Genomic DNA, 13371 nt, shown 5'->3' on the forward strand with positions numbered 1-13371 from the left:
TTTTAAGCTGGATCGGCTGATCAAATTTTTTTCCAGCATTAGCATAAGATCTTCTGAGAAGCGCTGAAAGGGTAGTGAAAGTGTCATATAATCGTGGGCCGGGAAACTGAATATAATCATGGGCCAGTACCTTGGCGTTAAGATCATTCCATGCAGCTATACTAAAGATGACTATAGCACAATATTATTTTGATATAATTGGATGAATTAAACTCTATACTACTGATTCAATGCTAATGTATCTCTGTTTTCCTGAGACTAGTCCATAATGAAGATTTGGCTTCATAGCTCAAGGCTTCCCTATGGGAAATGATGATGACACATCATGAAATGATGAATGCGGCCATCCGAAGCAAACAATGAGCACAAGATTAGAAAAACAAAACCATGGATTACATATTTACAAATGTACATGATATTACACTCCAAAACAGTGTTACATTATTAACATTATTATATTACATTATTAACATTATTACATTACATTATTAACTTGGGTCTGTGTAAAGTGTGTGAAGATGTGTGCCAAAGTATATGTGTATGTGTGTGTGTGTGTGTTTCTTCATGGTCCTGTTAAGTTTTTATATATTTTATATACTCTCTCTCACACACACATACATAAATGTTTTTTTCTATCCTTGTGGGGACCTCGTCCTAACCCAGAAACCTTAAATTAAACTAGCTGTTGTGCCTAACCCTAAACCTAACCGGTAATGCCTAAACATAAGTACCCCTAATGGTAACACTGTGGGAATTATAAGTTTAACACATAGACAGACACACACACTCGTAGGGTTTACAATCTAAGTGAGGACTGGCAATTATAATAAAATAAAATCCCCTACCTATCCCCTACCTTTACATAACCTTAACCTAAATAACCTTAACTCCTTAAGTCTAACCTTAAGTCTAACCTTAACTCCTAAATATTAAGATTATGAATTTCCTGTATTGTCTTTCTGGATCGCCCCTAAAATACCACCTTCCAGTGGGATTAAGTTCATTCATATTTTCGGGGATCAAAAACTAGGCCTATCACTACCTTTAGATTTGAAAGACGCAAAAGTCCTACGATTGACAAGCCCAGGTCAAACTGGATTAACAAATCCTTATTCATATACCTGGAGAATCCCGATAGGCTAGCAAGGGACAACAAGGACTAAATCACTACCCCAAGCCAGAGGATTAGGTCCGTTTTGAGAGATCAGTTTTGAAAAATAAAATCCTTACATTTAACCCAACTGATTACAATAATCCAATCAGATAACTTTAAAAACAAATCTCATCCTATTATAATTTTTCTTAAACTGCTGAATTGATCCGATCCTGGGTAGCAACAAAAAAGAGGATTAAACAAAGAGGCTGCTAGGATGTTCGGGTTACCTGACGTAATTCCTATAGATACTGCCTCTGCTGCTTCCAGCTTCCCCTTGAGCCTCCCGCTCAATAGTCATTTGGCTCAGCGTTAACACAACTGCAGTGTACATTAGACTTCCCAGAGAAATCTAAATGCTACTAACAAATGGCACATCTGTCTGCGCGCGCACACACACACACACACACACACACACACATCACAGATGAATACTCATCATCGAGGGGTGTTGTTAGTGTCATATTGTAAGTGTAGGGACACTGGTGTTCCTGTGTGTGTATGCGCCCTAACATAATTAATGGACATGTGTATGTATAGCCAAAAATACAATACAAAATATGTGTGGAAAATTGTACTGAGCCACACCAATACAAATGGTGCATCATAGCATATTATTGTCAAATCAAATGTTACGTTTTCTCTATGGTTATGTTGATAGACAGGCAGACAAATTCGGATTTTCTTTACTAAATTTATTTCGATCAATAACTTCATTCACAGCTGATGCGGTGATTTGCCAAAAGACCAATTAATTGGGAAAAAAATATCTTAATTGGACTACCAATGTAAACAGCTTCTGTAGCTCAACTCTCCAACAGGGGCTTGGCACAAAACAGTACAGCTCCGCATCGTTTATATTTTTCACATGCTCTCTCCCTTCTCCTTCCCTCCCTAGTGTGGAAAACAGCCATATGTGCTCCATCACTCCCACTGTGTGAGGGCCCGTTGACAGCGTCTAATCAAATGCAGAGTGAATTTCCTTTTCCGAATGCCAGGGTTTGCGCTTTATGCATTATTCAGTGTAGCCTTACTGTATTGTTCGTGCCCTCGACACCGCCTCTCTTCCCGCGCTAACATAAATCCACTGATCCATGTACAGAACATGCATCCGCGAGCGCTAAAACCACAGATAGCATTGTTTGGGTTAGGAAAGTAGCTGTGTTTGCTATATTTATCGCTGGTATAGCTGTTTATATCTTCACTGAGCTGTACTGATCTATGACCGTTGTCAACGGTATATGTATGTGTGTCTACATTTCAGCGGAATGTGTTAGCTGTGTGGGACAGGACAGTATGTATGATAGGGATTTGAATAGGCTAATAATCAAAACACCGTGGGTAGTGAGTGTGTGTGGATACCTGCGCTTGTATTTGGAAGAGAAAAGGGGTTGCTATAGCAAGACTATTAGATGACGGGGTTGCTACGGATACGAGTAAAGTGGTATCTTGGTTCAATGTTTGGAGAAACTGTCGGTATCGAGAATTGCTTGGATAGAGCAACACGAAAAGCTTCAGCAGGCTCGCTTGGTAACAATAGGCTATTATTCCGAATTTTGTGTGTACGGGTTTGGTGGGGGCTTGGGGTAATGAAGAAATGATACATGCTTCAACAAAGATAAAAGATTAAATTCCGCTACAGGCACCTGAAATTCACGTGTTCTATGTCAATTTGCTGTCGCCCGCTATTATAATTATACAAGACCCTGACCGGAGTCAGGCAGTGATTTATTCACTTGGACAATCTATCACATATTTGTGAGGGACATAGGCCAGTGTTGACCTAAACATTTTGGATTATTTCATACACGAAGTACACAGGTGACTCTTCATCATCTCAGTGATAAGTCACAGCATTCGCGTAGACTCAACACCCAGCACAGCACCAGTGCGCGGGAGTGAATGACGCGTTATCCTCTCAGTGAATGGAAGAGAACGGAAGCCCGCGTGACGTCATCACGCTCATCCCGTCCCCCGTGGCAAGAGACAGACTCTCGCGCGGTGCTCTAGTGCCTGCTCAGCACGTGTTATTTTTAGCCAGATCTGGGCGAAACAGAGGGGCTATTATCCACCGTAGTCGTGTCATTGTTTCAACTCTGGCCTATAAAGACGGCCTCAGATTCGCCCGGGCGATTGTCCCTCTGCTGTGAATATTTCGGCCTGATCGCATGTACACAACAGATGCCATTCTTTTTTTCTACTTGTGTTATCATGTCCTTTCTCATGCTCGGGCTAGTTGGGGCGCGAATACCCCGTTTCTTTACTATGCGGCGGCGATGGGGAGGTTTATTCATGGGGGCCTGAGAGCAGAGGTCAAATACATTGTTTTCCATTTGGTTATCGAAACCTTCCACAGCTCCTGGGGAGTTTATAAGCTCCAAACACAGTAGACATTACACTGGTATCTGAGGCAGCTTAATAGCTCTTTAGGCGGGGGTGACAGTCTCCTGGGAGATGAGCTTGGAGAAGATGGGAGGACCTGCAGACGCTGGTAGTGAACAACAGTTATTGATGGAACTGTTAATTGGCAAATCAGGTCCAAGATGGCTAGAAGGTGTTTGAAGGGGAATCCCAAGCAGATTGTAAGGCAACCCTAGAAGAACATGTATGATAGGGAATTGAATAGGCTAATAATCAAAACATCGTGGGTAGTGTGTGTGGATACCTGTGGACCTTGGAAAGGAACATAAGGTACATTTATAACATTCATTAATAAAAAAAAAAGTTTACAATCGGAAAATTACAGGAAATCCCCTTGTTCTGGGAAAGTGCTTTGTATTTTTTCTGTTTCTATGACAGCAGAGACACCCTGTGGCCAAACAATAGAGTGGTTTCTGGTAGGGCAGGTGCAGCCTGCAGTATACTCTGCTAATGTATATTGTACCCGTGTACTATACATAAAAATGTTTCCCTGCACACATGAACACATGCTATGAAACTGCCCGAAACCCGATTGACGCACACTGACCCAAAATAAATAGCTGCACGCGCTCCGACCAGCGACAGGGCACGGTGCTTGTCACTCAAGTTACTCACACAGGTATGATAAGCATGCCCGGGGCTGGAGTTTAAATAAGAGGTAGCAGGCTTGTTTCAAGGAGAGTCCACGCCGAGTTGGGAGAGAGGCGCCACAGACAGTTTGAATCCCTGCTGGCTGGTACCGGATTATCACAGCAGTGTTCTCGCTGTAAGTAAGACCCACCGAAACCTTACATTACCTCACTGGAAGCTGTTGGCTGACGCGTGCATCGAGACACAATTCTGTTGTAGCTGTGGGGAGGTGTTACATGCTAATGACGTGAAAAACTATCGTTTGCTACTCCGGAGGACACATTTAAATCACTGATTGACACTTGTACATTGTGAAGGATGACTGTGACGACACTGAAACAATTAGATTTTCTTTTGTATAATACCTTCAGACATTAGCCAGTTTTGAGACGTAGAGTGGGCATAGTGTGTCACAGTGAGTCCAACCATGGTGAGATTATTTATTATTTTAGGTGTTGGACCAAGCAACACCAAAATAACTTTGTGCTGCAGTTCGTATGGTTTTAAATACACACAAACACACACACAGTGACAGATCATAAGCCTGCAGTGAATCAGGGAATGCCAGGACACCCACTAAAATGTTGAAGATCAGGGCAGAGTAACCAGAGAGGTTGTGAACAAGGGAACAAAACCCCCGACCTTCTGTCATTAAAACTCCTTTTAATTTTTCTTGTAATTAATCTGTGTTGTCAACTCAGATTCATTGGTGATATTCACTTAATCTTATGAAACAGTCACACATGAAATAGTCCTTCAGGGCTGTCCAATTCCAGTGTATTTCAAGCAAATGTTCAACGTCACGTTGAACCGCAGAATACCTATACAGTATGTTGGGAAATATGTTCACTTGTAGCGAACAAAAACATCACATCAACCAAGAATTAAACTAACACAACATTTTCTGGGGTGATTCAATTGTAATACAGTAATCTGAGTAGAGTTATTCTCTAAGTATTTCCATGAGGCTACTTTTTTAAAGAAGAATATAGGCTTACATTTTTTTTTTTTTACAGGGTCCACAGTCATACACCATTAAAGAGATAATGAAAATTTCGCGAGGTATAGAGCATTCTTGCTATAGCTAGCATTTTCACCAATCCTGGGCATTGAAGCACCACCACAATCCTTCAGCCGTTGACAGATAACTCTTCCTCTCCGGTTTTGTGATGATGCTGCACTCCTGCCTACCGGTGCATTCAGGACAACGGTGTAACTTTAATAATTGGAGGTTACTATGACACATATGCAACCATAACCAACGTGTCCTCTTCCAAGTTTGTGTGTTTCCAGCGACTCCAGTATTTATCAGGTCACTAACATTAAATGAGAGGTAAAACATACACACAGTATTTGAAATTCATTTTGACCAATTACTTTTGTTGGGGGGTATATTTGACTAGGATTCCATTTAGGGGGTAAACGGTTCAGCTGGGAAGCCAAGCAAGGTCAGGAATTGAACTGGACTGAAACAGGGCTATTCCATACTTCATTAACTAGAAAGTACCTGGCCATTTGTTATATCATTAGCGACAAAGTCTCTTGCCAGTGCAATTTCAACTTCAATGGTGCGTGAAGCACACCTACAAATCTGCTGGACCAGAAGCTTTTAAAAGAGTTCCCAGCCTACACACTCAGGACCGGGAGTCAAGGCAATACAGTCACGGTAAGTATTTGCCCGGCTAAAATCAATATAGGTAGGCTGTGCATGTGTAAATTCAGGCACTTCAGAAATAATGAACACATCCGCTGATCAAGAAATGCAGTTTTAAATCAATGCCTGTGTGGCGTAGCACTTGGAGTAATCTATTCTAATTTGATTTTAATTCACATGTTGATTCTGTTGTATGATTGACACGTTTGAAGTTTTATGAAAAGCTTCTGCAATATATCATTGCAATGACGATAACTGATAGACCGCCAACTTCTCATGTGAGGTGTTATTCTGGCAGTTTTACTTGTATGAGAAATTTCTTGTTCTGAAAGTATACAGATATTTAGTTCATATATACAAAAGTTTAAAATATTTAATTGTAATCTAAATTTAAATCAAATATGTGAAGGGTATGTAGTGATGTCAGAAAACCAAAACAGAAGTATATTAATTGATTGTAAAGTGTCTTAATAGGAATTAGTATTAACTATGTCTACTGGTAGGGTAATTAAATTCTTACCCTACGAGCGCCGGAGCCTGCTGGTTTTCTGTTCTACCTCATCATTAATTGCACCCACCTTGTGTTCCAGGTCTAAATAAGTCTCTAATTACAGGGTTGCAATGAATAAATGGACTGTAAATTACTTAGAGGGACAGATTTAGATACACTGCATAGCGTAGACCAGGACAGGAGTATCTACTCTAACCTCTTTCTACATTATGTTTTGATTGCAGTGAAAGTGCGTGGCATGTCTACTGATAAAAGTATGAATTGTATACCATGTATACAGTATAAATTAATAATATGGGTCTATAGCACAGAGCCTTGCCGAATGCCAAATTCAAGATATAATAATAACAAAAATAATAAATTAGAAGTTTTGAGATGAATCACTTTGATTAAATTAGGTTCTGGGACGAGGGGTTTCGTTAAACCAATTGAACCCTTTGAATCCTGCATGTTTTCGCAGGTGTGTTTTCAAACTTCTTCCCATTTCAAAAATGTTGTGTATGTACCAATGGATTTATTTGTTCAGTCTGCATCTCTTGAATCAGATGTTTTGTGATTTCCGTGGGTTGAGCTACAGCAGTATTTGAAAGCAAAGGGGAGAATCCACAAGGGGTCTGTGGATGGTTCTTCTTCTCTATAAAAGGTCTGTAGAATCCAACTGTCCTGAGCATGAAACCTAACATGAAACCTTTTTTTTGTCAGGAACAAAAAAAAAATGAGTGTCACTGATTTATTACAGACTGAGCAGGGAATTTCTTCACTTATTACCAATTCTTTTTTGCAGGTATTTTCTTGGCTGACCTTATTTGATTATTAACATTCTCTGTTATACTTTTAGCCCTTATCTTGAAATGAAAACGATAAAATAATTCAATGTGAGGTCAGGTGGAACAAGATTGATAAAACATTTTTGGCAACAAAAAAAACAACCTCTGGGGGCCCAAGGCTCTGTTGATTTATAGTACTTATTCAATTTGTTATTAGGAGCAATGTCTTAATGTTCCACATTGGTTTGCCTATTAAAAGGAAAAGTTATTCGACCAGCTTGTTACGATCAAGTTGGCAGGCGGTAGTCTTCGAGCACATGACAACCAAGTGGTCATAAGCCAAGGGTGCCAAACCGTTATAAATAGACGTAGTCTTCTGAGTGTAGCACAGACGTCTGATTCATCGTGATTAGAAATCTGATTGTTGTTATTGGAAAAAAAAAATGTGTTTCTATTTTCTTTGCAACGTTCATAATAGTCAATCCTGGTAAGGTTTGAAGAGTGCTCAGAGATTTTCAGGTAAGGTGTGAATAGTGCTCAGGGAATGCTGGAGCCTGCTTTTGGTTAGTTTGGCTATTGCACTGAAATAACCCAAATATATTTCTGTGTACAAATAATGTATTTCCATACAAATGTTACAAACACACTTACACATGTACAGTATGTCAGACACTACAATACATTTATAAATGTAAAGATAGTATCTTTATTAAAAAAATTATTATTTCAAAATTTTCCTGAAATGTATTCCAAAAATATATTCTAAATATATTTGTTTTCGTCTCTAGGCTGTATTTATTTTTGATCTATTAGTTCTAGAAGAAGGCAGCATGTACAGAGGAATGGGTGTGCTCATTCTGAAAAGCAATTCTACCCTACTAGAGGGTACAGATGGAATTTGTGTGTGGCTCGTGTCAGGGCTCAAGTATCGACACACCAGGGGTCAAGATTTTTAGGCAGTTAATGATTAAAAACATTATTTCATAAACGTTTTTGAATAGCTTAACTTTGGAGGGTTTTGCCGCCTCAAAGAGCAAACATTCTAAGGCTGAAAGGGGACAATGAAAATATTTAATCAATTAAACTGATTTCTGGATTCCAGCCTGGAATGCACAGCAACAGTTTTGGTTCATATTTTGCTAATTTAGTTTATAGATGCCCTAATCATATTCCAACTGTAGATAAATGTATTTTCTTAGTACAGTAGGTCATGATGGACCTACACTGCTGTAATTAGACCACTTTAATCTCTGTTCCAAATTAATTACCCTTTCAATAAGGGGTTTGGCAATCTGCAAAGTAGGGTTGCATCGACCCTTACCATACACACTCACCCCTGGGTGACCTTAAACTCATCCATAATGTCGAGCTGGCTTTTATATAATTATCCGCACTGTTCATATGTATAGCAAAACGCTTTGCCGTGGACATCTACAACGAACGGGTCTTAATGAACAACTGTCAGTCCTTCCCTGTCAGAAGGTATTTTTGCTTTGTTTGGTGCCCATTGCCACCTGATGTGGCATGGCTCTTTTTGATATGCACACAGTTGGTCTCAACCATGACAGAAAGCTGTATTTCAGCTTTCTGAGTGCATTTTCACTGAGTGTTCAGTGAAAATGCTTGAACTGGAGTGTGCTGGCTTGTTGTTGTTGTAGCTTTTGCTGTACATCTAGGTTTGCCTGATACATTTCTAAGGCCGTACACACACGCAGAGAGTGTGTGACTGTATTACTTTTAAAGCCCTCTGTTAAGAGGACTCAATGAGCTGCTGTTGACAGATTGTTCTCATGTGGTTCACGCTTTGTCGACATTAACACATTTCATCTATCATCTGGTCTCTCCTTATCAAGGTTTCTTTGTGTGACAAAATTACATTATTGTTTGCCTTGTGGAGCCGCAGCTGAAATGTCTACTCGGTCTGTATTAGAGGAACACTTCAGTTCTAGGACAGTAGTTCAGTTTTCATTGCTGGTTATGGTGGCTCACTAGGTGCCGTGCTTCTTTATGTTCAAATATTTTTCTTTTACACACCTTTTTATTCTTAGTCAACAACTTAGATCAGAAGTGTCTTTCACACAGTGAATTTGACAGCAAAATCATGCAACACAGGTAGGTGTCGGTTTGCTTCATCTCTGTCTTTGAGAAAGTAGCAAAAATGCCTTAAAACTATAATGTTTTGTTTTAGCCTTCCATCTGTAATGGCACAAATAAAAGCTTAAAAGCTTGCAAAGATTGGAACCATAGATTTCTGTTTTCAGTGTTTTCAATGCTGTTATCAAATTAGAAAAGTAGGAATTAAATGAAATGATTTGTAAAGTGAAGAGTTACACTGAAGAAAACTCAGGAATGATTACTGGGTAACATGGGGTAAGACAACACGGAAATGAACTTTGTTTCACTGCCACTATAGGGGCTAACCCCCCGGTACCCAATTCTAAGATAATCTTAGAATCGTTGATCTGTCATTATCAGTATGATTCATGCCATTTAATTCCTTAAGATCCAACCAATCACTACTGAGCCAAAATGTCTAACCTACTTGATCTGTCCATATATACTGTCAACACCAATGGTTCTCAAGCAGTGGTCTGCGCACCCTTGGGATTGTGCTAAAGTAGAGCTGGGTGTTAATCTTGTTAAATAATTAAGTATAGATGGTTTGATACAATATAATGGTACCAGGACATACAGAGTCATTGGTATCCTCCTCAACTCAACCAATCACATTTTTTAAACATAATACTTCGTTTTTATTTTAGCATAAATATGCTGCAAAAGCAACAATATTTGCTCAATGGCAGAATGTGCACAGGAAATGCAAAAAGCAAATGTTGCCAAGATGTGGGGTTTTAAAGATTCCTTAACAAGCCTTGGTTTGTTCACTCACTCTGCAGAAGTCATAGCAAAACACCAGTATGCTATGTTCATCACACCTGAGTTGGGTTGGGATTACGAGAGGGTCCCAGGGGAATTTGCTCTTACTAAAGACATCCTAAATCCCTAAGAGTTTTAGAATCACTGGTCCATACAGTATGTCTCTATGATGCCAACATTCGGCAATTTCAAACTTTGTTCATTTATTGAGCAAGGCATTGAGTATTGAGTGAATGACGGAACGTTGTTTTGTACAGGTCTTTTCAGCAATCCTTTCGTGCCCCTTATTCTGTGCGAAGCGGAAGTAGTGGGGTGTTGGGGAAGATGTTCTTCGTGGCCGGGACCAGAAGGGCAGGAGGGGCATCCCTAGTAGCCGAACCAACGAGGTACGCTGACCCGTCTGACACTCCCACCATTTCATGCATTTCATGTTGACACGCAGCCGAAGTTCCTTCAAAGCAGGGAAAAATAAAATGTCTCCCCTCATGGGTAAAATGCTGAATGTGCCTGGTGTGTGCACAGACACACACACTGTACATTCTCGTTAAATGTGCTGGTTTGTCCACCGCTCCAGGTCCATCTACCGGAAGTTCCGGGACGTTGACCTGCTGGACAAGAGGAAGAACGTGTCGGCAATGAAGGCCGGGGAGGACCGGGCCATTCTCCTAGGCCTGGCCATGGTAATCACGTCCGTCATGATGTACTTTGTCCTGGGCATCACCGTCCTACGCTCCTACGCTGACAGGTACCGGACTCTCTATCCAACCGAGGATTAAAGAGGAAAAGACAACCGCAATTTCTTGGTGCTCTCGGTGGACTATGCTTTTGACCATTCACAAACTACGACCCCGTGACCCTGCCGCCTGAGTGTTTCCCCACCATGTTGGGGCTGTCACCGTTTTGTGTGCGCGCGTCACTGCACATAGCCACAGCATGCCACAGTATTTCGAAATGTGACAATGAAGCATGTGCCTTCAGGGGGAGCCTATCCGGTGTTTTGATTTGAAATAAATGTAGGTTTATTGCTGTTCTCTCCGCAGCGTGTGGACGGAGGAGGGTGTCTGTGTCGTGTTCAACTCCACTGTCACGGCCGACGTGAACTGCTCGTACAGCTGCGGCTCGGACTGCTGGAGGGGCTCCAAATATCCCTGTCTGCAGGTCTATGTCCGTGTCAACAACACAGGCAGGGTCAGTCGCTTGTCTTACGACGAGGAGAACTGGGACGCCAATTCTGAGGTGAATCAAGTGTGCGAATGGAGGCTGTGAAAGATGTTAAGTTGCGTATTTATTTATCTGTTGCCGTGCTGTGTGTTGACACAAACGACAGGCTTTGGAGCTATGGGTCCTGAACTTTTCTAAGAGCACGTGAGCATGCGTTTTCCCCAGGCAGGTGTTTAGGCAAACTCCTATGTTTTGTGTATGACTAAGGGTTTTGAAAGTCTGGGAACTCTTGACATATTCCCTGGTTTGTCAGGAATTCCCAGTTGGAGAATCATTGAATCAATAGGGAAAAACCTTGAAGCCTGACAGGGATTTCTGGAAAACCAGGAAAATTATCAAAAGTTCTATTGGAAGTTTCACAAATGTAACAAGCCTATTTCTGACTCCGTTAGCTTTGCAAAGCAGTCTGATGTGCCAAGCTCACATTAAACACTGTGGTATGACGCAGCTTTGGGATGCTCTGACTAACATTGGAGTGCATTCCTCTTTCACATGTTCTCTACGCCTGTTAAAGAACACATGCTAACGGGACCCTGAACTAACACCAACGTCACCCACTTGTTTCCCCCCAGTGTTTCCTTGTGCCAAAATGCAAGAAGGACTATGCAGCCACGCAGCACATGATCCTGAACATCTCCGAACACCTGAAGCCTCAGCAGCCGTTCCTGTGCTATTACGACCCCACCGACCAACAGGGGAGTGCCCTCCTGACCCGGCTGTACGGCTGCGGCGCTGTTTTACACTCGCTTTTCTGGCCTTCCTGCGTGCTCACTGGTGGCATGGCTATCATCTTCATGGTCAAACTCACGCAGTACCTCTCCGTCATGAGTGAGCAAGGAGCCAAGATCAATAGGTGAGAGGCTTGGCAGCTGAGCGCGACAAACACGGTGGCAAGTCAAGAAGGATGATGAAATGAAAGGAATTGTTTTAACCAAATGTCACCGTGGCCTCTAGACGCGTTCACATCGCTCTCTCCCTCTCAGGGAAGGGACATTTGGAACAGGTGGCTTGTCTGCTTCCGTTCCACTCGAGGACTGTTGCAAATGGAATGTGAACGTAATGTTCTGAAACAGACATCTTGGAAGAAAGCTTCATTAATGCAGGGCTAGGACCTCTGCTGTTTGCATTGAAAGAATAGGCAACCATTTACAGAAATTAATATGAATCCCATTTTTCGGATGATACCGGATTAAACGATTCACACTGTTAATGGGGCTTTCACAGAAATGTGGGTACCCATTGCCTCAGGGCTTGAGTTTAGAGGAAAGGGCTTCTACGACCGATTTGTTATGTACTGAGCTCTGAGTAGAACCCATAATATAAACCCTGTCCTCTAAGCAGGAACTACTGAGGCAAGAACCCACTGATGTGTATTGTTGAGTGTGTGTGTATCTATAGCTGACGCGGACGACTGCTGAGCTAAATATGTGCTGTTGGAATAAGACAGAGTTCATTCTCTGAAGTTGTCCACTGCTTTTTGCTTAGGTGAACTTTTAAGGCTCCTGTGTTCAAATGTCATGCAAGTTCACAATGAGAAGGGTTGGAGAACATTGTGACTGAAGTGGGCATTAGGGTTTCACTCATTTACTGTTTATTTTATCAAAAAGTGCAAGAGAGAATGGGGAGCGATATGAGAAGGCTTTGAGTGTGCAAATTACAGAGAGTCTTTACGGGCAGTGTTTGTGGATGTCATTAGTATGTTGTAGTTAGTTCATAATAATAATATTACTAAATTAATAATGAAAGTTTTTGAAAACCAAATGTTACTTTCTTTTTGATTTTGCCAGTGTGGATAATATTCCTGTTAAGAGATTATCTGTTTCAGTGTTCATTTTGAGAAATCATTAAAGGGGGGTGAAATTTTAATAAAAAAATGTCTATAGTGTAATCTGCTGTGTACATCATCTCTCTCAGTAGTCTTTATTATTATATACAGACATTTTTGCGGTGTATACTGTGTACTTGAATAACACACTTAGGATCCTCAACTCATCTGAGAGGAGATATAGTAGCATTGCTTGACTTAAATTCCATTGCTTGATCTGTGCTTATTGTAAGTAGATGGGTAGTGTTTAAGTCATATTATATCCTTTCCTAACATAAACCATGAAGAGACAGATCTACTCTGTGCCAACTT

The 13371-nt window shown here is 41.1% G+C and overlaps 1 protein-coding gene across 5 annotated transcripts; it reads left to right on the forward strand.

The window, feature by feature from the left end:
* The first annotated feature begins 4000 nt into the window (after positions 1 to 4000).
* kcnmb2 (potassium large conductance calcium-activated channel, subfamily M, beta member 2) lies at positions 4001 to 13086 on the forward strand. Of its 5 annotated transcripts, XM_020042457.2 has the most exons (7): positions 4001 to 4340; positions 5221 to 5870; positions 6947 to 7012; positions 10271 to 10399; positions 10588 to 10758; positions 11054 to 11249; positions 11807 to 13086. In XM_020042457.2, exons 3-7 carry the CDS (start codon positions 6990 to 6992, stop codon positions 12089 to 12091), a joined length of 804 nt encoding a protein of 267 aa, XP_019898016.2. In that variant the 5' UTR covers positions 4001 to 4340; positions 5221 to 5870; positions 6947 to 6989; the 3' UTR covers positions 12092 to 13086. The 5 variants fall into 5 exon arrangements, with proteins under 5 accessions (XP_019898016.2, XP_034145314.1, XP_019898024.1 ...); XM_034289423.1 differs by lacking the exon at positions 6947 to 7012 and having other exon boundaries at positions 4004 to 4340; XM_020042465.2 differs by lacking the exons at positions 5221 to 5870; positions 6947 to 7012 and having other exon boundaries at positions 4005 to 4344.
* Positions 13087 to 13371: the final 285 nt, after the last annotated feature.

This window comes from Esox lucius, chromosome 3 (genome assembly GCF_011004845.1).
Source record: "Esox lucius isolate fEsoLuc1 chromosome 3, fEsoLuc1.pri, whole genome shotgun sequence".
In the NCBI taxonomy this organism is placed as follows: Eukaryota; Metazoa; Chordata; class Actinopteri; order Esociformes; family Esocidae; genus Esox; species Esox lucius.

Excerpts from the sequence above, each read along its gene's own strand:
- kcnmb2 (XM_020042457.2), top strand. The coding sequence starts at position 6,990 with ATGGTTCTTCTTCTCTATAAAAG. Across the intron at positions 7,013-10,270 it reads GTTCTTCTTCTCTATAAAAG|GTCTTTTCAGCAATCCTTTC; the intron begins GTCTGTAGAATC and ends TGTTTTGTACAG. Across the intron at positions 11,250-11,806 it reads ACTGGGACGCCAATTCTGAG|TGTTTCCTTGTGCCAAAATG; the intron begins GTGAATCAAGTG and ends GTTTCCCCCCAG.